Source organism: Euleptes europaea, chromosome 18 (genome assembly GCF_029931775.1).
Source record: "Euleptes europaea isolate rEulEur1 chromosome 18, rEulEur1.hap1, whole genome shotgun sequence".
NCBI classification, from domain to species: Eukaryota; Metazoa; Chordata; class Lepidosauria; order Squamata; family Sphaerodactylidae; genus Euleptes; species Euleptes europaea.
Genome location: NC_079329.1, coordinates 10918507 through 10940273, shown reverse-complemented (window position 1 = coordinate 10940273; position 21767 = coordinate 10918507). Strand labels below are relative to the sequence as shown.

Here is a 21767-nt window from a genome sequence, read left to right as displayed (position 1 = left end):
TACGGAAAAGGGAGAGCACCGACTGGGAGAGAACGCCGCCTGCATGAAGAGTTCTGCCGAGCGGGATCCTGGGAGCATGGGGGCTCGCCCCCTCCCCACCTTCCCAACAACATGCACAGCTGGCATGAAGGCGCCTCCTCCGATCAAAGGGTCCATAGTGTTGTCGCAGCGCTCCTCCAAGGTGGCCCGGGCCTGCGCTACTCGAGTCCACAGACTGGGGCGGGGTAAAGAAAGGGTGGCTCTAGCACCCGCTTCCCCAAATGCACAGGAGCCTTCTGCTGGTCCCCAGGTACCCCAGTACCTCCTGCAAGTGTTCTCGAGCCCCAGGAGAGCTCCCTTTGACAGTTTCTAGAATCCTTGGACGGCTTCCGGGGCCTTCCTTCGCAGCAGGCTGCGGCGACGGTTTCAAGGCTTCCCAAAGGCATGACACGTGGATCAGGGTTCCATGCTTGGCGTGAAGGGGATCGATTCTCTTAAAGGGCCGACTGGGAGGTCGCGGAGGGCGGGTCTTCCGGCACGGCCCTGCCCGGCTCCCTGCTCCAGATCCGGCTTTGGTCTCTGACCTTAGGTTAGTGGTTTCCCTCTTGACCCCAGGGCTGGAGGAGACAGGCTCATCATTCCCCGCTGCCTCGACCACGCCCTCCAGAGTGAGGGGGCCTTACTTGATTTGCCCTATTTCTACCCTTCAAGAAAGAAAGGGTAGAGGAGGGCTGGTCCCAACTAAAGTGGGAAACGGAGAGAAAAAAAGTAACACACTTGGAAAAGGGAGAAGTCTGGGGGGGGAATCATAATAAAAAGGTTAGAGTTGCCCACACCCCCCATGAGAACTGATTCAGAAGGGCCTGGAGTTATGGGGTTGGCTATTTCCCTTTCTGACCCCCTTTTCGCAGGGGCAGGAGAGAGACGTGAGGGACACAGTGTGCAAGAGGATGTCCTGTTTTATCACTGCCTCAAGGTGCGAGGCTGATATTGTGACAAGTGAGCAGGGGACAAAAAAAAAAGAGAGAAGGCCACCCCTCCCCCTCCCAGTTTGCCATTTCCCGATTCTCTTCCCCGCGTGCGTCCTCCTAAACCTCCCGTAGGGTTGTCAAGAGTTGCCACTCGCCGCTCCTGAAGACGCAGCAAAAAGGGACCTTCCTGACCACCCTAAAGGCCAATGTGGTTCGAATGTGGGGGGTGTAGGGTTCCTTCCTGGCCCTCCACCAAAGCAAATGGGGGAAAGTCTGCCCAGCCCCTCAAACATGGTGTGTGGAAAAACTCGAAATAAAGTCCCGTCTCTCTCCTTCCTTTTCCACCACCCCGGCTGCCCCATTCAGCAGTGGAATCTTGGAGAGGGGGCGCACTGTCGCCATCCGGGAATACAACTGGGCGGGAGGGGAAGGGGAGGAGGGTGGATAGCCACAGGACAAAGATCCCCCTGATTATAGCAAGAATGGATTGGTGCTCCCCATGGCGGTGGCCGAGGCGTTGCTGGGGACGATGCCGGCGGGGGGCATGGCGGGAGGGGGCAGCCCCATGGCGGGGAGGCCCATGGGCGGGACGGCCCCCAAGGGTTGCACCCCCACCATCGGGGAAACCGAGGCCAGGGGCATCCCGGGGGCCATGGGGGACACGGAGACCATGGGAGCCGTGGCGGGGAAAGCTGGGGGCGTTGGCTGGGAAAGAGGGAGAACCGGACTGACGCGCAGCTGGTTGAGCGAAAGGGGGGTGGCAGCCGTCGCCTGGAAGGGGTTCGTGGCGGAGGCGGGCGGGGCGGGAGCGGAGGCTGAACCTGCAGCAGAATTGAGAGAGAGAGAGAGAGAGAAATGGGAGAGTCGTTATGAAGGAAGCCCAGGATTGCTGCCTCCCTCGGCGTGACTCATTGAACTACCACCCACCACCCTGCTCCCCAGGACTCTGGTTCCTACAGATGCCCCTGCTTAAATCCACCCAGAAAATCCCAAATGCCAGCTGTGCCCTGCATTAACCTACCAGGTTCAAACCAATGAAAACCTTAAAGCAGAACTGTCCACATATCCTCATCTTATTTGTATGATGGAAGCTTTAAGAACATAAGAGGGAGGTCATCTTGGCCATCTTCTGGTCACTAGGGGTGCAGAGGGGGGAGGTAGTTGTGAATTTCCTGCATTGTGCAGGGGGTTGGACTTGATGGCCCTGGTGGTCCCTTCCAACTCTATGATTCTATAAGAAAAGGCCATGCTGGATCAGACCAAGGCCCATCGAGTCCAGCAGTCTGTTCACACAGTGGCCAACCAGGTGCCTCTAGGAAGCCCCCAAACAAGATGACTGCTGCAGCATTATCCTGCCCGTGTTCCACAGCGCCTAATATAATGGGCACGCTCCTCTGATCCTGGAGAGAATAGGGATGCATCATGACTAGTATCCATTTTTACTAGTAGCCATGAATACCCCTCTACTCCATGAACACGTCCCTTTTTACTGCTCCCAGCACCCACCTCTATCTTGCTAGGCTCTGAGAGGGCAGAAGACCTAAGCTCTTCTTCCCAGCCCAAGAAAGCCAAGGACATTTCCAGATCCTGGGCTGAGCCACAGGCCCCCCCTTGCCAAAGGATCCGAGTGCTCACCAGGGGCCAGAAAGGGGTTGGAGGTCTTTGCAGCGCTGGAGGGGACAGAAGGCTTGCTGACCAACGAGTCCAAGTCGACGAGGGCAGCGTTGGGACCCAGGAACGACTCCGGGGTCTTGCGCGTCGGCTTGGAGGCCTCGGGTAACGATCCACCCACGGTCGCCATGTCGAAAGCGTTGGGGCTGTCGGTGCCGATGCCGGCCCGGGAAACCAGCACCTCCCCGGCTAAGAGTGACAGCTCACCTGGGGTCGGGAGAAAGAAAAGCAGGCAGGTGTTGTGAGAAGGGAAAAAAAAGGAGGGGAATATTGAGAAAAACAGACACGGATACACGGGGTAGATGCAGCCAAAGGTGGCCAGCAGAGGGCAGCTCTGCGTTCGACACTCCCAGCACAGATGAAGTCATGCAAGCCTCAGGCCGCAAGCCCCAAGCTAAAGAAACCAGCAGGCAAAACAGCCCCCCCTCGAAACACATGCAGGAACAATATTTCCTCTCAGAGTGCCAGCTCCAAGCAGGGACTGGCTGGCACGGAGGGGCAGCGAGGGAGGGGAAAAGGTGGCTATAATCCAGTCCTACGTGGGACGATGCGCCTGGGCAGGGCAGGGGTAAGTCGGTCAGGCGGCAAAGAACATGCAAGGCGGGGTGGGGTCGGAGGCGAAAAAGGTGGAGCCATGCAGAGAGCAGGGCTCACCTGTGCTGCTCCCAGATTTGGGCAGCGCCGGACGCAGGCTGTCGAAATCCGAGAACTCGTCCCCATCGCAGGGGCTGCCAAACTGCTCAAAGCCTCCGCCGGCTGGAGGAGGGGAGGGAGAAGGGGGCAAGAGGGCAGATGGGGGAAGGGGCGGGGCAGTAGGATTAGCAGGGGGAAGGGGGCCGTTCCCCACACCTCCCCATCCCCACATGGGTCCCTTCCTTTCCTTGGCTCTTCTGGGACAACCCCCAGGAATCCTGGTTCAAAAAAACCCCTGCTTACCATCAACTCACCCCACCCCAAAGCCAGGATTCCTCATGTCCTACTGTCCCTTCACCTGCAGTGCCGTTGGTGCTGGGCTTAGAAGGGGAACCGCCCCAGGGGTCTGAGAACGTCGAGGCAGGAGCCCAAGGATCGGGCGCAGGTTTCCCTTGAGATGCCGCTGCTGGACCAGACGACCAGGGGTCTGCGGGCGGTACAGCTGTCGTCCCTGCGGGACCCCCACCTGGGAAGAGACCTGAATATCACAGCCTGTTTTGCAAGAGCTGGGCGAGCGGTCCGTCTACTGTGCAGCGGACTGGGGAGAGTCAGAGAGAAGCCTCAAAGATGTGGTGGGGAGTGCTGTCGCATCACAGCTAACTCGCGGTGACCCCGTAGGGTTTTTGAGGCAAGAGACGTTCAGAGGTGGTTTGCCATTGCCTGCCTGACCTGGATGGCCCAGGCTATGCTGATCTCGTCAGATCTCAGAAGCTAAGCAGGGTTGGCCCTGGTTAGTATTTGGATGGGAGACCACCAAGGAACACCAGGGTTGCTGTGCAGAGGAAGGCACTGGCAAACCACCTCTGTTAGTCTCTTGCCATGAAAACCCCCAAAAAGGGGTCGCCATAAGTCGGCTACGACTTGAAGGCACTTTACGCACGCACGCCTCTGCATAGGCTGAGAGCGTTCTGAGAGAACTGTGATTGGCCCAAGTTCAACCAGCAGGCTTCATGTGGAGGAGTGGGGAATTGAACCCGGTTCTCCAGAGTAGAGTCTGCCGCTCTTAACCACTACACCACGCTGGCTCTCCAAGATAAGACACGTAGAAAGTGGTAAGGGGGCAGCCATTGGAAAAGTTGTGTGGGAGTGGCCTTAATACCTACATTCCACACCGAGCCAGATAAGGTTGTTGTTTAAAGACGTTTCTAAGTACGTTTCAGAATGGACGTTAAGAGAACAAGAGCCAATTCCCCCACAATGCAACTGCTTATCTTCAGAATCATTTTGGGACTTGCTGTGTTATCTTACGAGGACGGGTAGGAAATGTACGAATTAAAAAGGTAAAGGTCCCCTGTGCAAGCACCGGGTCATTCTTGACCCATGGGGTGATGTCGCATCCCGACATTTTCTAGGCAGACTTTGTTTACGGGGTGGTTTGCCAGTGCCTCCCCCAGTCGTCTTCCCTTTACCCCCAGCAAGCTGGGTACTCATTTGACCGACCTCGGAAGGATGGAAGGCTGAGTCAACCTTGAGCCAGCTACCTAAACCAACGTCCGTTGGGATCGAACTCAGGTTGTGAGCAAAGCTTTGGACTGCATTACTGCAGCTTACCACTCTGTGCCATGGGGCTCCTAAATGTACGAATTAAATGAGGCTAAATAATACTGGTGATATTTCAATCCTCAACGCCTGTAATTGCTGGATAATGACAGACTTGCAAGGTTTACATTTTAAAAGAGTAATTATTTTATTATTTTTTAAAATTGCGATGAGCAGTGTTCAGAAAACTGAATGAGTCCAGTTCTCTATAGTGAGACCGCACACGCTGCTGCATGATACTTTCCCAGCTGAAATATTACAGAATTTTTAGTGCATGAGATAATAATAATAAAAACAATAACTAAAAGCTAGCCAGGGCCAAATTAGGGATCACCTAGCAGTGAAAAAAGGTGTGAGAGGGAGGAAGTGCACGAATGCAGAGCCACAAAAATCAGATGGTGTTTTTGTGCGGGTGGGAGGGGGAAGAAATCATTGCTAGGTGCAAACATATCTGCTAAGCTTCTGCTCCAGACCCTCTGGGACAACCCGGCCCATGATCTAGACCAGTGGTTCCCAAAGTGGGCAGTACCAACCCCTGGGGGGCGGTGGGATTACCTAGGGGGGCACTAAGAGGCAAGGGGGCAGCAGGGGGGTGCTAGTGGTGGGGCCCTTCAACTGTGTTGTTCACTTATTTACAAGAGATCAAGCTATGGCACCATGCTGGAAAATTTGGTGGAAACTCTCAGAATTTTTTTTTCCAGATTTTGAAGAGCTGGCACCACTGGATTAAGTTCATCAGTTTTGTTGAATAAATTTCAACTACAAAGTTTTAATTTGATTTTGAATAGATGTGCAATTAATTGTTACAGTTTTGCAATTTCATTATCTTCTTTAGTGAGTCATGCAAACCCCTATTTTGAATAATGCTTCTTATAGGATAGGGTAGGGGGCGCTGGGGCTGAGTTTGTGGAACCAAGGGGGCGGTGGCCCGAAAAGTATGGGAACCACTGATCTAGACCTCAGTTAAAAGTAATCACCAAAACCACGAGAAGAAGAGAAATCTATCTATGCCCCCAAGGATATTTCAGGGAGTGGGGTAGTCTTTGAAAAGTGATGCTACTAGACCCTGAGGTTGTGCCTAAGAAAAAGCCGGTTTAAATACTTTGTAAAATGTTTTCCCCACCTCTTAGAAGCCCCTGTGCTTACCTTCAGGTTTCCAGGGGTCGGTGCTTGCAGCTGAGGCACCTCCCCAGGGGTCTGACGGGACTGCGGGGGGTGCTGCGGGGGGCCCCCACGGGTCTCCTCCTGTAGAGGCTGCTCCAGTAGCAGATGGTCCCCAGGGGTCGGAGGGAGCTGCGGGCACAACTGGGGCAGAGCCACCCCAGGGGTCAGTGGGGGCAGGGGGGCCTCCCCAGGGATCGGCGGCAGCAGGCGGGGTAGTGAAGACGTCAGCAAGATCCATGAGTGATGACTGCATGGGGGTGGGGGAGGAGAAGGATATACTGAGAAAGACAGAGGGAGAGAACCCCCCCCCTTTTCCCCAGCCAACCTCCAAGTCTGGCTTGCAGATCTCCCAAAATTGCTACCAATCTCCAGGTTACATAGATAGGTCCCCTGGGAGGAAAACGGCTGCTCTGGAGAATGGACTCTATGGCACGATTTCCTGCTGAGGTCCCTCCCCTTCTCAAACCCCACCCTCAAGCTCCACCCACAAATCTCCAGGAATTTCCCAATAATCTCCAGAAATGTTCTGCTGCTCTCCTTTAGAACTAAGGCATATCATGAGAGGGAGGGCAGGATGGGTTGCGTCAGTGCTTGGCTCTTGTGGCCCTTTCTTGCATGCCCAGGGTAATGCCAATCGCCACTTTAGGGTCAGGAAGCAATTTTCCTCCAGGCCAGATTGGCCAGGGATCCTGGAGGGGGTATTTTTTGCCATCTTCTGGACATGGAGTAGGGGTCACTGGTGGTGTGTGGAGGGGAGGTAGTTGTGAATTTCCTGCATTATGAAGGAGGTTGGACTAGATGAGGTCCCTCCCAACTCTATGATACTTTCTAGCCTGATGAAGAGTTCCAGGGAACTTGAAAGCCTGTGCATTGTTGTGTGACAAGGGGCTGGTCCTCGTGAAGGTATTATATGGCTTTTGAACTTTACACACAGGCAGCCCTCCCCCACTTTGCATATCAGGGACATTCATTAGCCTTTGATGGCGCTCTCTCTCTCTCCCCGCCCCTTGTAAAAGCTCAGAAGGAATTATCCCGTTTTTTGGTGAAAAAAAATCCAATCAAGGCATCATATGCCCTGTCTTAACAGTATCAACAATTCCCAATCCATCATTACCAAATCCAGTTTAAAGTTTCATCTTAATATGCAGTGCGCATCTGAATATCTGTCCTGGGGGAGAAATGTGCCCATACCCACTGGAACTGAAAATCAAAATAAAGTTGTAGAAAAGAGTTTTGCAGGGCCTGCAAGACAGCTATTCCGCCAGGCCTGTGGTTGAGGACAGCCGCAAATATAATCTGCTGGCCTCCCTATTCCCCCCTCCTGGTATATTATTGATCTAAACTGAGGGGTAACCTGCTGCATATATTTGGCAACAAGAGCAGTGCCTGGCAACATCTGTAGTTTTTAAGTTTTAAAATTGGGGATTTTATTGTTTTAAATTACTGTTTTAAATTTTTGGCTATTTTATTGTTGATTACATTATTGCATCCTTTATGATGTTACCCGCCCTGAGCGGGTATAAATCCCAAAATAAATAAACAAATATGATATGATAACCATCTTCAAGAACCTGAAGGGCTGTCATATAGAGGAGGGTACCGAGTTGTTTTCTGTTGCCCCCTAGAAGATCGGACCAGAACCAACAGGTTGAAATTAAATCAAAAGAGTTTCCGTCTAGACATCAGGAAGAATTTTCTAACAGAGCGGTTCCTTGGTGGAACAGGCTTCCTCGGGAGGTGGTGAGCGCTTATTCCCTGGAGGATTTTAAGCAGAGGCTAGACGGCCATCTGTCAGCAATGCTGATTCTATGACCTTAGCGGGATCATGAGAGGGAGGGCATCTTGGCCATCTTCTGGGCATGGAGTAGGGGTCACTGGGGGTGTGAGGGGGAGGTAGTTTAGAATTTCCTGCATTGTGCAGGGGGTTGGACTAGATGACCCTGGTGGTCCCTTCCAACTCTATGATTCTATGAAATAAATAAATAAACAAACCTAAAGTCCACATACGACCTGTCAATCCTAATGTTGCCCTCTCAGCTGGCCCAACTGAAGAACATACATTTGAAAGCCAATGACAATACCCAGGTAGCAACTTAAGAATAATCAGCTGCAAAAATACAGCTCTCTCTCTCCATTAGGGACCGCCAGCCCTGTGCCCCACCTGCCCCCCTCACCTCCTCCTTCGTGGGCACCGACTCCTTTTTGCTCTCCTCAATGGCCATCTGGAGCCGCAGGTCATCCCCGCGCCGGATCCGCTCCTCCTGCAAAGGGTTGCGGGAAGGACAAAGGTATCAACCAAGACAGCCAGGAGGCTGCTGGGAGTTACTCACCTGCAGAAGGGAGGCGGGCAGGCAGAGGAGAGAGGAGATTTTTTCGGGCACGGCAGTATCAAGGCGGCAACTCTAGGCGACGTTTCTCATCTAAGCAGCCCTCTAAGTTCCTGTTCAGCTCGCGCATAGTGAAAACCCCCTTTTACCTTCAGGAAGACACTTTAATGAGCCAAGAATGTGGGGGGAGCCGCGTGCTGCGTCCCCCAAACTGGGAGGACCCTGGAGCCCCAGATCTGCAGTACCCTGAGAACGCAGGAGCTCAAGAGGAAAGCGCTCTCCTGCCCCTGCTGTCAGCATCCTGAGCCCTCACATGGTTCCATGGCCTAATTTAGGTCTTCCCATTCTACCCACCTCCCCAATCAGGCCAATAAAATCTGCTTCCCTTCCCTCTTCCCCAACAGCCCCTTGAGAATGCTAATGTTCCTCTTCCTCAGCTAACTCTTACCCCCATCAGAGGCAGAGCAGAACCCCCAACCCATTCCTTGCTCGAGGTTTCTGCCCTTCCCCCCCCCTTCCCAATTTCCCAGCCAGCAGGTTCCTCCACCTCTGGCTTATCGTCTGTTCTTCAGAAGACACCCAAGGAACACCTCCGACAGGCACCAGTGACAGTAAAAGCCCCAGTTTGTAGCAGGCTAAGGAGGACGCACAGAAATTCGAGCCGTCCTACCTCCAGGGCCTTCCTTGAGGGAAGGCATCATGGGAAACCTCGAGTCTACAGCAGTGGACAATTAAAGAAGCCTAACATGAAACGGAGACACGGCAAACATTGCGTCGGTCCGCTTAGGAGGGGATGTGGAGAAACAGAGAATGTCAAGTTAGTGGAAAGTGTGAGTTGGGGGGAGGGGGGTCTGTTTGGGGGGGCGGGGTAGTGGTTTAGTTGATTATTTCTAAGGCACAGTTGTCAGAGGGGAGAGGAGTGTGTGTGCAGTACGAATCTAACCTTGTCGTGCTCCTCTTTGCTCAAGCTAAGGGCTAGCTGGAGCTGTAGGTCTTCGTCGGCCACTGCAGGGGGCTGGGGGGGAAGAAACACAAAATAAGAGGCATGGAATGGGGTTCGACACGGCGGAGGGAGGAGAAGGGAGGAAGGAGACGGCGGACGAGCTACAGACACCTCGGGTTACTTGCACGGAAGGCCTTGTTCCGGTTAGGGCCCCACCCCGGGTTCCCATCCCTTAATTCACCTGAGCTAAAGCCTCTTATCTTTGATGGGGGACCTGTTCTCTCCCTCCCTGGGCACTGTCCTAATGAGGTGCTTCCCATGGACTCCCCACCCACACACCACACACACACACACTTGAAACCCTCTGGGGTACTTCACGCACTGACATGAACAGGAAGGAAGTTGTTCTGTGTGCGTGTGTGTTTTAGGAGTAAGAACTCTGACATACAGAAGTTCCTGTGGGGTGGCCCTGTTAGGCTATCACAGCAAGAAGAAGCGCCCTGTGGCACCCTGAAGGCTAGCAAATTTAGGGCAGCATAAGCTTTCATGGACAAATATTAAGCTTGGATGTGGGGGTGTCCTAGTTCTAATCCCCCACTCGGCTGTTAAGCTCCCCGAGAGGGAAGGGACGGGTAACTCGGCCTAGCGTACCTCACAGGACTGTCGTGAGGAAACCCTGAGCTCCGTGGAGGAAGAACAGGACACAAACGGGAACTCCCCTAACTCTTCTTGCGCCCTGCCAGTGGACACCCTCTGCGGCAGAGAAACACCCCCCCCCCCCGCACTACACATCAGGGTCCGGTCTCACAAAACCAGTTCAGGAGAAGGGATACGAAATTCCTCTCTCGGACTTAGGGAAAGGAGAGGGTGAACTGCTCCCAAATCAGGACTGTTTTGGTACAAAGAAATCTAGACCCCCTTCCCTGAACGGCTCTCGACCACCCACCCACGATCTCATCCCACAATTAACGAACAGGCTGGGGTGACAGGAAGTGGGACATGGAGGAAAAGGGCAAGGAAATAAGCCAAAATCAAACGAGGAAAACAGAAAGGTGGCAGAGCAAGCAAACGTGATCGCCCCGATCAGAGGAGCGACAGGAGAGGCGAGAAGGGGGTGGGCGGAGCAGTCAGCATTGCAAGGCGGGTCTTGGGGGGAGGGGTCTCAAGGGCTGTGGCAGGAGGGGAGCGAAAGGTGTGGGGGCACCCAATGCTGTCGCCTGACTTGAAGGTAAGCGCATGTGGCCCTGATCCATGCCTGGGTGGGAGATTGTGATACTTTCCCTCCCCTTTATGAAGGAGCAGGTAGAGGTATCGTTGATAAACAGAGCAAGGGGCTGACCTCCAAACCCAAGGGCCAGGGAAGAGGGCCCAGCATGACCGAGGGCAACCAGATCCAAATCTGGCTCCTTCCGATGAGAAAGGCAGGCCGGTGGACCTGAAGAAAGCGTCAGCCCCACGACCCCCGACTCCGTGGAAGTGCTTCTGAGGACACCGGATACCAAGGAATGCGTAATATATAATAGAGAAGGCTAGGCAAAGCCTGAGTCTTGGAGGGGATGGGACGCTGTGACGGGGAATGGAAACATTCACAATCTCCCCCACCCCCCCGCCAGAATTGTGGGGCCGTGGGTCAGTGGTAGAGCATCTTCTTGGCATGCAGAAGGTCCCAGGTTCAATCCCCAGCATCTCCAATTAAAGAGACCAGGCAAGTAGGTGATGTGAAAGACCCCCGCCTGAGACCCTGGAGAGCCGCTGCCAGTCTGAGTAGACAATACTGACTTTGATGGACCGAGGGCCTGATTCAGTCTAAGGCAGCTTCATGTGTTCATGTGCTTCGTGTGTGTGTGTGTGTGTGTGTGTGTGTGTGTGTGTGTGTGTGGAGGGGGGAGGTACGTCTTCATATGGGGCTCTGGCATGAAAACCTGGATGACGAATCTCAACCAAAAAGCCATTTCCTGCTGGGAAATGTCAGCTCAGATACTCCCGTGCTGCTCTCATCCCTCTTTCCCAATTAGCCCAAGTTCTGAGAGGGAGGGAAGAAAAGCCTTAACTTTTAAATTTATTTTTAAAACCCAGGTTGCATTGCAGGGCACGAGGGCAGCTGAAGAGAACAGCCGGCTGCCCACCAGTCTCTGTCTCCCCAAAGAGGGCCACGAGGGGCTAGCGGCCAGGAACTCACACAACGGGTTGGACCCTGCAGATCGGTTCTCTCAGAGCCTCTGGCGTCTGGCGAAGGCTCCTTGTGCTGGGGGGGAAAGAGCTGCTATTAGGGGTCTGGATCGGGGTGGGGGGATCCGACCCAGTCTCTCCTCCGACTGGGTCCGACGGAACTGCCGGACGTCCACATTAAAACTCAGCACCCCCAGGACCGACGTGCTCAAGGGGTGTGTGCTTGTGCACGCACGCACAACAGAAACAAAGCTTGTCACTCTGTGCATCCAGCAGGCGTAGAAACGACATCCCTGGTCACCAACTAATCTGCAAGCATTTTCGTTTAATCTTTTTTCTTTTCTTTTTCTTTTTAAACTAGCAAGGGTTGAAAGGCCAGCAACATTTGCTTCACCCACCGACACGTGACAGATTCACTAATGAATGGGAAAAGCTTCCGAAAGCTGATCAGGAGAAAATGATTTGCCTTCTACTAAGGGACAAGTACACAGCTGAAAGCCATACCCAATAAGGACCACGTATAAAAACCTCAGCACCATCAGTATCCAAAATATCATGCTTTGTTATCACAGGATCCAAAAGAGAACGTGCACGCATCAGCCATTTCCAGCCAAGTTCGCAGTCAGGTCTTATGGAACTTCCCCACTCTTGAGGAAGTCTTGTGGGAAAGTTCTGATGGGGTCCAACCCAAGGAAGAAGAATGAATCATGGCCTTTGAGTCCAGGGAGGAAGTGGTCAGCACCTGGGAAAGTGACCAATACTGATTACAGATCAGCCCTGCTTGTGTCTCATGTCATCGCCAGAAGAGCACACTCACAGCTGAGGCGCGATTCCAAAACGGCTAAATGGACCATCCTACCGTGGGGAGAAGAGAAAGCGTGCCATGCGAGGAAGAGCACGATATTCACAAAGCAGGCCACATAGATAACCAAGCATACAGTTTTGGAATACTGATGATGTTAACGTGGCTGGCAACATGCAATTACCTTTACTAGAACCCAAAGGTCTTATAGATAATGCCAGCCCCTAATGGAATTATACCTTTATTGGTTCTGTAATTAATTTTTAACATAACACTGCCTATCTTTGGGTTCTTTCCAATTCATTAGTGAACTTCTTTTAGATTTGTGTGTGGGTTTCAGGCTCACGATATCCACCTTTGGGGCACTGATTGCTCTCGCACAAGCCAACACACAGGTAAAGGTGCGGTCCCACTTGTACAAGTCAGCTTTTATCTGCCCTGCAAGAGAAGTTGCCACCCATCAACAGAGCCTAAAAGGGTGGCAACCTCAGAACCAACCCTGCCACCAGATGGGTGTTGCCTGCTGGTGTCTCCATCCCGTTTGTGATTTGCCACAATCCCCTTTGCCATCCTGCCCACCCAAGGAGCCTCCGGCGACAGATTTACCTTGGCGCTTACCTGCTCCGCTTCCTCTTTGCTCATGGCCAGCGCCAGCTGTAGCTGCAGCTCCTCCTCCCCGCTGCTTTGGGGCCAGGCCTGCTCAGCTTCCACGGGGGCATTCGCCAAGGACGAGGAAGCCGAAGAAGCTGAGGGACGGGAGAGGGACGGGAAAGGGGCGGGGAGGGAGAAGAACAAAGGGTCAAACGCTGTCTCCAGAAGTGGGAAGGGAAGTGGATGACCTGATACTAGGGCTGTGCATATCGATAAACCCGAACCAAAAATAAACCGAAAAAAGCCATTTTGGTAAATTTCGGGTTCAGGTTTACCTAATTCCAAAACCTGGGGGGGAAGCCAAAGCCAAATTGGCCATTCCTGAAAAAAACGGGTAATTATCCGGCTTTTTCAGGTTCCCCCATGCTTTGTGAAGCTCCTAGGGGGGCTTTTTTTTTTTTAGGTAGAGCCCCCAGACTTGCAGGGTAGCTTGCAGGGACTCTCCTTGCAAGAACCCCCAAGTTTGGTGAAGATTGGGTCAGCGAGTCCGAAGTTATGGGGTCTGGAAGAGGTCGCCCCCTCCCGCCTCCATAGACAAGCATTTCATTACCCTGAAAATCTGGGACCTCTACCCCCAAAAATGCCCCCACAGGAGCTTCGCAAAAAATCCCCTTTGTTTCCTATTATGGGAACTTTCCATTCGCCAACTTTCGCTACATAGACGCAATCCTCTCTTTGCATCCTGGCCTCTTGGTTGCCACACGTTGCACAACGTGACACATATCATGGGATCTGAGTGGACTGCTGTGCAAGCGGCCCCAAACTCGGCATCCTGAGAACACAAACCGCCTCTCTTTTTCCATGTTCCCAGCCCTTAGGGTCAGGGGAGGAACAAGGCAAGCAGAGGCAGGTGAAATTTCAGACACTGGGGTGGGGCAGGAGAGCGTTAATGGGACGCAGCCTGTGCCCTGCTGCTGTGCCCTACACGCCCCCCCCCAGCAGGTTCACCCAGAAGGGCTTAAGCTTGCCATCTGCTTTTAACCTTGTTACCGACCCTGTCTCACTAGTCCAGCGCTGGACAGATGCTTAAGGAAGTGTGGAGAAACTTCCAATTCACAATGTATGGTTTCTTTACCATATATATCTTTTAAAAAAGCATTTAACAAAAAATTTCACAGGTTTTTAGACATCCCATAATGTGCACGCTTTTCCAGCATGAGCAACCTCCACATGCCAATAAGGCTTTGAACATCAGAACCAGCTGCTGTCCCAGAGAAGACTTTAGACTTTGTCCCACAGAACGTAAGATGAGGGTACCCAAGGTTGGGCGGGATGAAAAGAATATAAATAATGAAAATATAATTTATTAGAAGCGCTTTATAAGAATTAAAATTATTTAAAACCCATTAAAATAGCACAATGGCATTTCTTAAGGTTGATGTCTATCACCACAAGCCAAATGCGTTTCGGCCTCTATGGCCTTCCTCAGTGGTCTATTTAAATCATATATAAAACATGCACACACATTACAAATATATTTACACATACAACAAACCAGGCATGTGATAGGTAGTATATATTACCAATTACAACACCATCCGGTAGGATGGTCTTAGGTTTTTATGCTGGGCTGTATATGTCTCCCTCATAAGTTGTGTGCAAGTTATCAACCTATTCAAATATATTTGTGATGTGTGTGCATGTTTTATATATGATTTAAATAGACCACTGAGGAAGGCCATATAGGCTGAAACGCATTTGGCTTGTGGTGATAGACATCAACCTTAAGAAATGTCGTTGTGCTATTTTAATGGGTTTTAAATAATTTTAATTATTACATTGCGCTTCTAATAAATTATATTTTCATTATTTATATTTTTTCCATCCCACCCAACCTTGAGCATCCAACTTCCGTTTTCTAGGTCGGGTTCTATTCCCTTCTTTTTTCTTCTACTCCTGGCACTCAGAGGTTTACTGCCTCCGAACGTGGAGATTCCCTTTAGTCACCGTGGCTAGACCTGTCCTCCTCCACCCATCTGTCTAATCCCCTTTTAAAGCCGTGGATGCATATATTGTCTGTCAGCAAATTCCACATTTCAGTCACTTGTCATGTAAAGAAGCATTTCCTTTTGTCTGTAAAGAAGGCTGTCAGAGAATGATGGTTGACAGCACAGGTGTGGCAAAGGCAATTTGGCAAGAAGAACACGGTGCCAGGTAGAGAGTTTTATTGATCCCTTCTAGATCCCCACACTTCTCGCATACAGCTTCGTCAGGGGATCGTCCACAGAGATTTCTCAGCTCGAAATCTCTATAGAAGACCCCCTGACAAAGCTGCATGCAAAACGTGTAGGCATCTAGAAGGGATCAATAAAACTCTCTACCTGGCACCTTCCATCTTGTCCCTCCTGCCTACAGGTGCAGTGCTTATTTTCTCCTAAAGCAGTTTGGCAGCAGGAACAGGATGCCAGTTTTATGGAGGATTTTAACTGGGTCCTTGATTTTAAACACACACCATCTTGGAGAGCTGTGTAGTTGGGAGGCGGTATTAGAAGGGTCCTCAATAAAATTAAAATGTTGGTAGGCACCAGCTGTTGGTACACAACCCTCACAGCAGGGGATGCAGCATGCAGCTCTCCAAACCTTGGCAGAGACCGAGGGCGAACAAAGGGAAAGAGGACAGCGCGGCCACCGATGCCATGACCTGAATAATGGCCTCCTCCCCCTGCCCCCACCCTAGACAGCCTGGCACCAACTGTCACCCCTCATTAGCACAGGGACGCCTGCGACAGCACAAACAGCGTAATGGGGTGCTGGTGGTAAGCCAGCCATTGAAAAAGATGGGAGGCGGGAGGGAAAGGCATTTGAGGAATGCCTTTCCTGACATTTTCAGGGTCCCCTCAGTATTTTTCCTTCATTCACCAAGAGGGAAAGCCCTGACGGGGGACAATGGGTGTGGCGATCTGAGCCCGAAAAGGGACGTTTTATTCCGAGGGTACAGCAATCCCTCTCCCATGCACCGAGATTCTCTAATAGTTCCTCCATCTCAGGGGAAGATCCGGCAGGGAACACTTGGTGGTTCACAACACTCACGGCTGGCCCGCCGCAAACCAGTATTTATTTGTACCAAATTTTGCAACTGAACGAGATAATCTGAATTTTTAAGGTTAGATGTTGACAGAACGAACAGTGCCAGGTAGAGTGCCTGTCAGGTTTGGACTGACAGGAAGAGGGTGGGGGTTTTTTTTTTTTTGCGCAACTCAAACATTTGTGCTCTCCTCTGGCTGCAGAGGCTGATCCAAGAAAACACACACAGAACGTTCCAGAACAGTGCTGGGACCCCCCACCTCCACCTGCCAGGTCCCTCTTCGCCACCGGAGGGAGGTTTTCAGGGCGGAGCTTGAGGAGGGCGGGGTTTGGGGAGGGGAGGGACTTAGGGTTGCCAACTGCCAGGTAGTAGCAGGAGATGTCCTGCTAATTCAACTGATCTCCAGCCGATAAGAGATCAGATCACCTGGAGAAAAATGGCCCCTTTGGCAATTGAACTCTATGGCATTGAAGTCCCTCCCCTCCCCAAACCCTGCCCTCTTCAAGCTCTGCCCCCCAAATCTCCCACCGGTTGAGAAGAGGGACCTGGAAACCCTAGAGGGACTTCAATGCCATAGAGTCCAATGGCCAAAGCGGCCATTTTCTCCAGGGGAACTGATCTCTATCAGCCGGAGATCAGCTGTAACAGCAGATCTCCAGCTAGTACCTGGAGGTTGGCAACCCTGATTGAATGGCTCCTGGCGTAATGTTTGTATTTAACACTGAAGTCCAGTTCGTTTATGAATGAGGTATTTGTCTCAAACGCCTCTGAGATGCTCCTTAAACACAGTTCCTGGGGGCCTCGTTTTCCAGAAGCTTCCACACAGCCATGCTGAACAAGTGGCCGGGCCTGGGTAAGGACGAGACTGAAAGCAGGCCCAAGGTCACTGTGAGGAAGGAAATGCTCCTCAGCGATCTCCAGGCAAACCTGAAAGCCAGAAGATCTTTCGGTTGCCTAGCAACCGCCTAGCAACGACGGAGCGCTTAGGGCCCATCAAAATGGCCGGATGGAAACGGCACAGTGACGGGAACTGGCAGTAGACGACGAAGGGGAACGCCATGCATTTTCTCACTCTGTTTTCGGCATGAGGGAAGGCGACTGGAGAGGGAACGTGATGTTCAGGAGAAGGTGGATAGCTGAGAGAAGAAGCACCGACTTTGTACTGGCTCTCTCAGCCGGGCGCTAACCCAACGAGTACCTGCCACTCCAAGGGAACTGATTTCTGTAGTCTGGAGACCAGTTGGTGCGGTCTGGAGATTTGGCTGAGAGCCAGCGTGGTGGAGTGGTTGCGAGCGGTGGACTCTAATCTGGAGAACCCTTCCATGAGCGACGGCCTCTAATCTGGTGAACCTGGCTCCTTTCCCCACTCCTCCTCATGAAGCCTGCAGGGCGACCTTGGGCGGGTCGCAATTCTCGCCTAGCTCTCTCAGCCCCACCTACCTCGCAAGGTGTCTGTTGCAAGGAGAGGAAGGGAAGGCAACTGTAAGCCAGTCTGAGTCTCCTTAAAAGGAGGAGAAAATCAGGGTATAAAAACCAAGTCTTCTCCTTCTAATTCCAGGAGATCTCTAGGTCCCAACTAGAGGCTGGCAACCCCATTTGGACTGGGTTGCCCTAGGCCACAAAGATCGGGAGGTATCAGGTGGTCTTCACGCCCCACAGTACCTTTCCCCCTCTCTGCTTGCTATGCCAACTGCGATTCTTTGTACTTCATTTTCTCTCCTGTGTCTTTAATCTCAACCCTACCTCTGCAAGGAGCTCAGGATGGTATACATATTATGATTTCCCCTACCTCAAACAACTCTGCGAGGCAGATTAGGCTGAGAGTGCCACTGGCCCAAGGTCACCTGAAGAGCTACCTGGCACAGCAGGGGATCTAAGACCACGCCTTCCCCTCTAGCCCTAGCCCAACACTGGAGCCATCTATGGCAGGATCATGAATTTTTTAAGAACCATTTGGGCTGAGACTCAAGAACACTGTAAGTGCTGAACAGCTGATCTGGCAAGGCCCATAAGAGGACGGGTGTCCTGGAAGGGGCCAGGATTGTCCTGCTATTTATTTTTTTACTACATCTCTCTAATGTTTAACCAGTTCCTAGTATTTTTTTTGCAGAGCACCTACGACAGAAAGCGAAAGCGGGCTCCAGTCCGCTTATCTCACCCAGGTGCTTTGCAAACAGCAGAGGGTGGAATTTGATCTCGGGGTTATCGACATAGTAAAGGGGCTCTGGAAATCTAGAAAGCCCTGCAACTCGGCCTCGGGGCCTGGCGGCCTGCCAAACACAAGCGGGAGGGGACGCATCTCCTCCGGCCAGCTGCAGTTTAATCAGGGTAGGCGCAGCTGCATCCAAGATTTGAGCAAGCTGGATTTCAGGGGCAAGGGCGTGAACTCGGGCACCAAATTCTTTAATATGGCAAATTCAGGGCAGGACAGGAGCTTCCATGGGAGGAGGGGGGGGTCCCCTCAGGATAAACATGAACACATGAAGTTGCCTTCTACTGAACCAGACCGTTGGTCCATCAAAGTCAGTATTGTCTACTCAGACCAGCAGTGGCTCTCCAGGGTCTCAGGCAGAGGTCTTTCACATCACCTACCTGCCTAGTCCCTTTAACTGGAGTTGCTAGGGATTGAACCTGGGACCTTCTGCATGCCAAGCAGATGCTCTACCACTGAGCCACAGCCCCTCAATTCAGGCATCTTCACACCCTGCTCAGATCAAGACCCTATGCACACACACCCAGAGCACGGATCAAGACATTCTGGCATCAGCATCCTCTGCAATCTCTAAGGCAGGGATCACTAGTGGCTGTTCTATTTGCTCCGGACCTTAGAATCTAGGGATCAATGCATTCCAGCTCTCAAATAAAGTTGGCAGTCGACTAACAGTTACAGGTGGGGAGAAAGAAAAAGAAGAGTTGGTTTTTATATGCCGACTTTCTCTACCACTTAAGGGAGACTCAAACCGGCTTACAATCACCTTCCCTTCCCCACAACAGACACCCTGTGAGGTAGGTAGGGCTGAGAGAGCTCTAAGAGAGCTGTGACTAGCCCAAGGTCACCTAGCTGGATTCATGTGTAGGAGTAGGGAAACCAGACTAGCCTCCGCCACTCATGTGGAGGAGTGGGGAATCAACCCCGGTTCTCCAGATCAGAGTCCGCCGCTCCAAACCACCGCTCTTAACCACTACACCATGCTGGCGTAAATAAATAAATAAAAATAAATAAATTGGGCCTGCTGGCTGCCAGTTACCAAACCCTGTTCTAAGCGCTCAAATGAGAATGGCGCACGGGATCCCAGCCAGCACGCATTCGAATCTCCCCAAGCAACTACCTACGGAAGCCTGCTTCATCCAGATGGAGAGTGACGGCCCTAGACAGGGAGCGCTGTGCCAAGGCAAGCGGTGTGGCAGCCAGCACTCACCAGTGGCGGTCTGGGCCAGCTTCTCCTTGGTCTTGAGGGCGTGGGCTCGCTCCTCTTTGAGGCGCTCATCGTCCTTCAGGAGGGCCACCAACTGCTTGGCCTTCTCCCGCACGTTGACCCCCTGGTCCTTGCCGTCCCGGTCGACGTACTGGAAGTCTTTCAGCGTCTGGATGGCGTAGATGTTCTCCTTGCACTGCTGCGCCACCCGCTCCGAGCCAGTCTTGATCAGGTACTCCATCAGAGTCATGGCCTGGAGGAGACAGAAAAGGGGGGGAAAGGAGGTGGTCTCCCATCCAGAACAGAGGGGCCAAGGCTTCACCAGTGCATACAGGGAGAAAGGCCAAGGGGATTACAGATGTCCAGAAGATCTCTGGCTTAGGAATCCATGGCTCACGCAGTGGGGAGCAGTACCCCCAGCACAGTGCTGATCAAGAGTTGGTTTTTATATGCCAACTTTCTCTACCAGTTAAGGGAGACTCAAACCAGCTTACTATCACCTTTCCCTCCCCGCAACAGACACCCTGTGAGGTAGGTGGGGCTGAGAGAGCTATTAATAGAACTGTAACTTGCCCAAGGTCACCCAGCTGGCTTTGTGTGGAGGAGTGGGGAAACAAATCCAGTTCACCAGATTAGCCTCTGCCGCTCACGCGGAGGAGTGGGGAATCAAACCTGGTTCTCCAGAGTACACCGCTCTTAACCACTACACCACGCTGGCTCTCAAGTGATCCAATCACTAACCATAACCCCATGATTTACCGCCTCAGTGACATTCCCTCTTCTCGCACACATAAGGTTCCATAATGTACTGGTTATCATGTCTGCTTTACACGCAGAAGGCCCTGGTGGAAACAAAAGCCCCAGTGGAACCAAAAAACCCATTTTGAAGAGGGGCTGTGGCTCAATTTGTAGAGGAACTGCTTGGCATGCAGAAGGTCCCAGGTTCAATCCCTGGCATCTCCAGTTAAAGGGACTAGGCAAGCAGGTGATGTGAAAGACCTCTACCTGAGACCCTGGAGAAGCTGCTGCCGGTCTGAGTAGACAATACTGACTTTGATGGACCGGAGTCCGATTCAGTATAGGGCAGGCGATGGCAAACAACCTCTGTTAGTCTCTAACTTTGAGAACACGACAGGGGTCGTCATAAGTTGGCTATGACTTGATGGCGCTTTACAGATGCTTTACAGAAATGGGAATGAGAGAGGTGAAGAGACGTCAGTAATCCCGTGTGACTCCAAGTGCGAACCATGTGCATATTTATGCCAATGCACTAAAACAATTACACAGGGTACTCCTGTGCACATTTGTTGCGAGACCTTATGTGTGGCACTTCCTAATAAAGGACTCGCAACAACTGGTGTTTGGGCTGCAGAACACATGAAGCTGCCTTCTACTGAATCAGATCCTTGGTCCATCAAAGTCAGCATTGTCTACTCAGACCGGCAGCGGCTCTCCAGGGTCTCAGACAGGGATATTTCACATCACCGACTTGCCTAGTCCTTTTAACTGGAGATACTGGGGAACTTTATAGATTATTCATCAACATGTCAACAGGTCAGACCAGAACCAACGGGTTGATTCTTCCTTAAGTGGTAGAGAAAGTCAGCATATAAAAACCAGAACCAACGGGTTGAAATTAAATCAAAAGAGTTTCCGTCTAAACATCAGGAAGAACTTTCTAACAGTTAGAGTGGTTCCTCAGTGGAACAGGCTTCCTCGGGAGGTGGTAAGCTCTCTTTCCCTGGAGGTTTTTAAGCAGAGGCTAGATGGCCATCCGTCAGCAATGCTGAGTCTATGACCTTAGGCAGATGATGAGAGGCAGGGGCATCTTGGCCATATTCTGTACATGGAGTAGGGGTCACTGGGGATGTGGGGGGAGCTAGTTGTGAATTTCCTGCATTGTGCAGGAGTTTGAACTAGATGACCCTGGTGATCCCTTCCAACTCTATGATTCTATCATTAATGTGAAATTGTATATTTCCAGTCTTGCAATTGGCCTCTCTTTGTTGACCCCGTGCTGTGAGTTTAGACGTGGTTTCGCTCTGGTAATGATAAAGGTTGCCAACCCTTGATTTAGCGGTTCAGAGGTAGGATGGTGGTAACAGCTGCGGCTGTGCGCGGAGTTACCTTGTAGACGTGACGCCAGTTCTTGCCATGGTCGTTGAGACGCTTCCAGATCATGCTCATGATTTCAGAGAAGGCCACCACGTTGTAAGTGAGATCAGCGATTTCGGACATGAGGGAGCTGGACGGGCCCCAGGGGTCATTCGAGGTGGCCTCCCGCACCTTGATTTCCGCCTCTGAATAGTTGTGCACAATGTTCTTCATCTGGCGGCGCAGAGAGGAAGTCGACATGGCGGCGGCCGCTCGAGCAGACGGTGGGGAGCACAGCCCCCCGCTTCCCCACAACTCCTGTT

At 52.0% G+C, this 21767-nt stretch overlaps 1 protein-coding gene across 2 annotated transcripts; it reads right to left on the bottom strand.

The window, feature by feature from the left end:
* Positions 1-1414: 1414 nt before the first annotated feature.
* EPN1 (epsin 1) lies at positions 1415-21733 on the bottom strand. Of its 2 annotated transcripts, none has more exons than XM_056863160.1 (11): positions 21478-21733; positions 19354-19603; positions 12865-13004; positions 11467-11532; positions 9288-9359; positions 8192-8278; positions 6000-6264; positions 3613-3780; positions 3276-3377; positions 2586-2828; positions 1415-1771 (listed from the first exon to the last, which is right to left on the bottom strand). In XM_056863160.1, the coding sequence occupies exons 1-11, from the start codon at positions 21703-21705 to the stop codon at positions 1422-1424; spliced, it is 1971 nt and encodes a 656-aa protein (XP_056719138.1). In that variant the 5' UTR covers positions 21706-21733; the 3' UTR covers positions 1415-1421. The 2 variants fall into 2 exon arrangements, with proteins under 2 accessions (XP_056719138.1, XP_056719139.1); XM_056863161.1 differs by having other exon boundaries at positions 12877-13004.
* Between the last annotated feature and the right edge of the window lie 34 nt (positions 21734-21767).

What these genes read in the sequence shown, in the direction of transcription:
- EPN1 (XM_056863160.1), bottom strand. Translation starts at nt 21,705, where the DNA reads ATGTCGACTTCCTCTCTGCGCCGCCAGATGAAGAACATTGTGCACAAC. An exon ending in GCAAAGAGGAGCACGACAAG is followed by an intron (nt 8,279 to 9,287) that starts GTTAGATTCGTA and finishes AACCCTTTGCAG; the next exon opens with GAGGAGCGGATCCGGCGCGG. An exon ending in CAAATCTGGGAGCAGCACAG is followed by an intron (nt 2,829 to 3,275) that starts GTGAGCCCTGCT and finishes TCCCGACCCCAG; the next exon opens with GTGAGCTGTCACTCTTAGCC.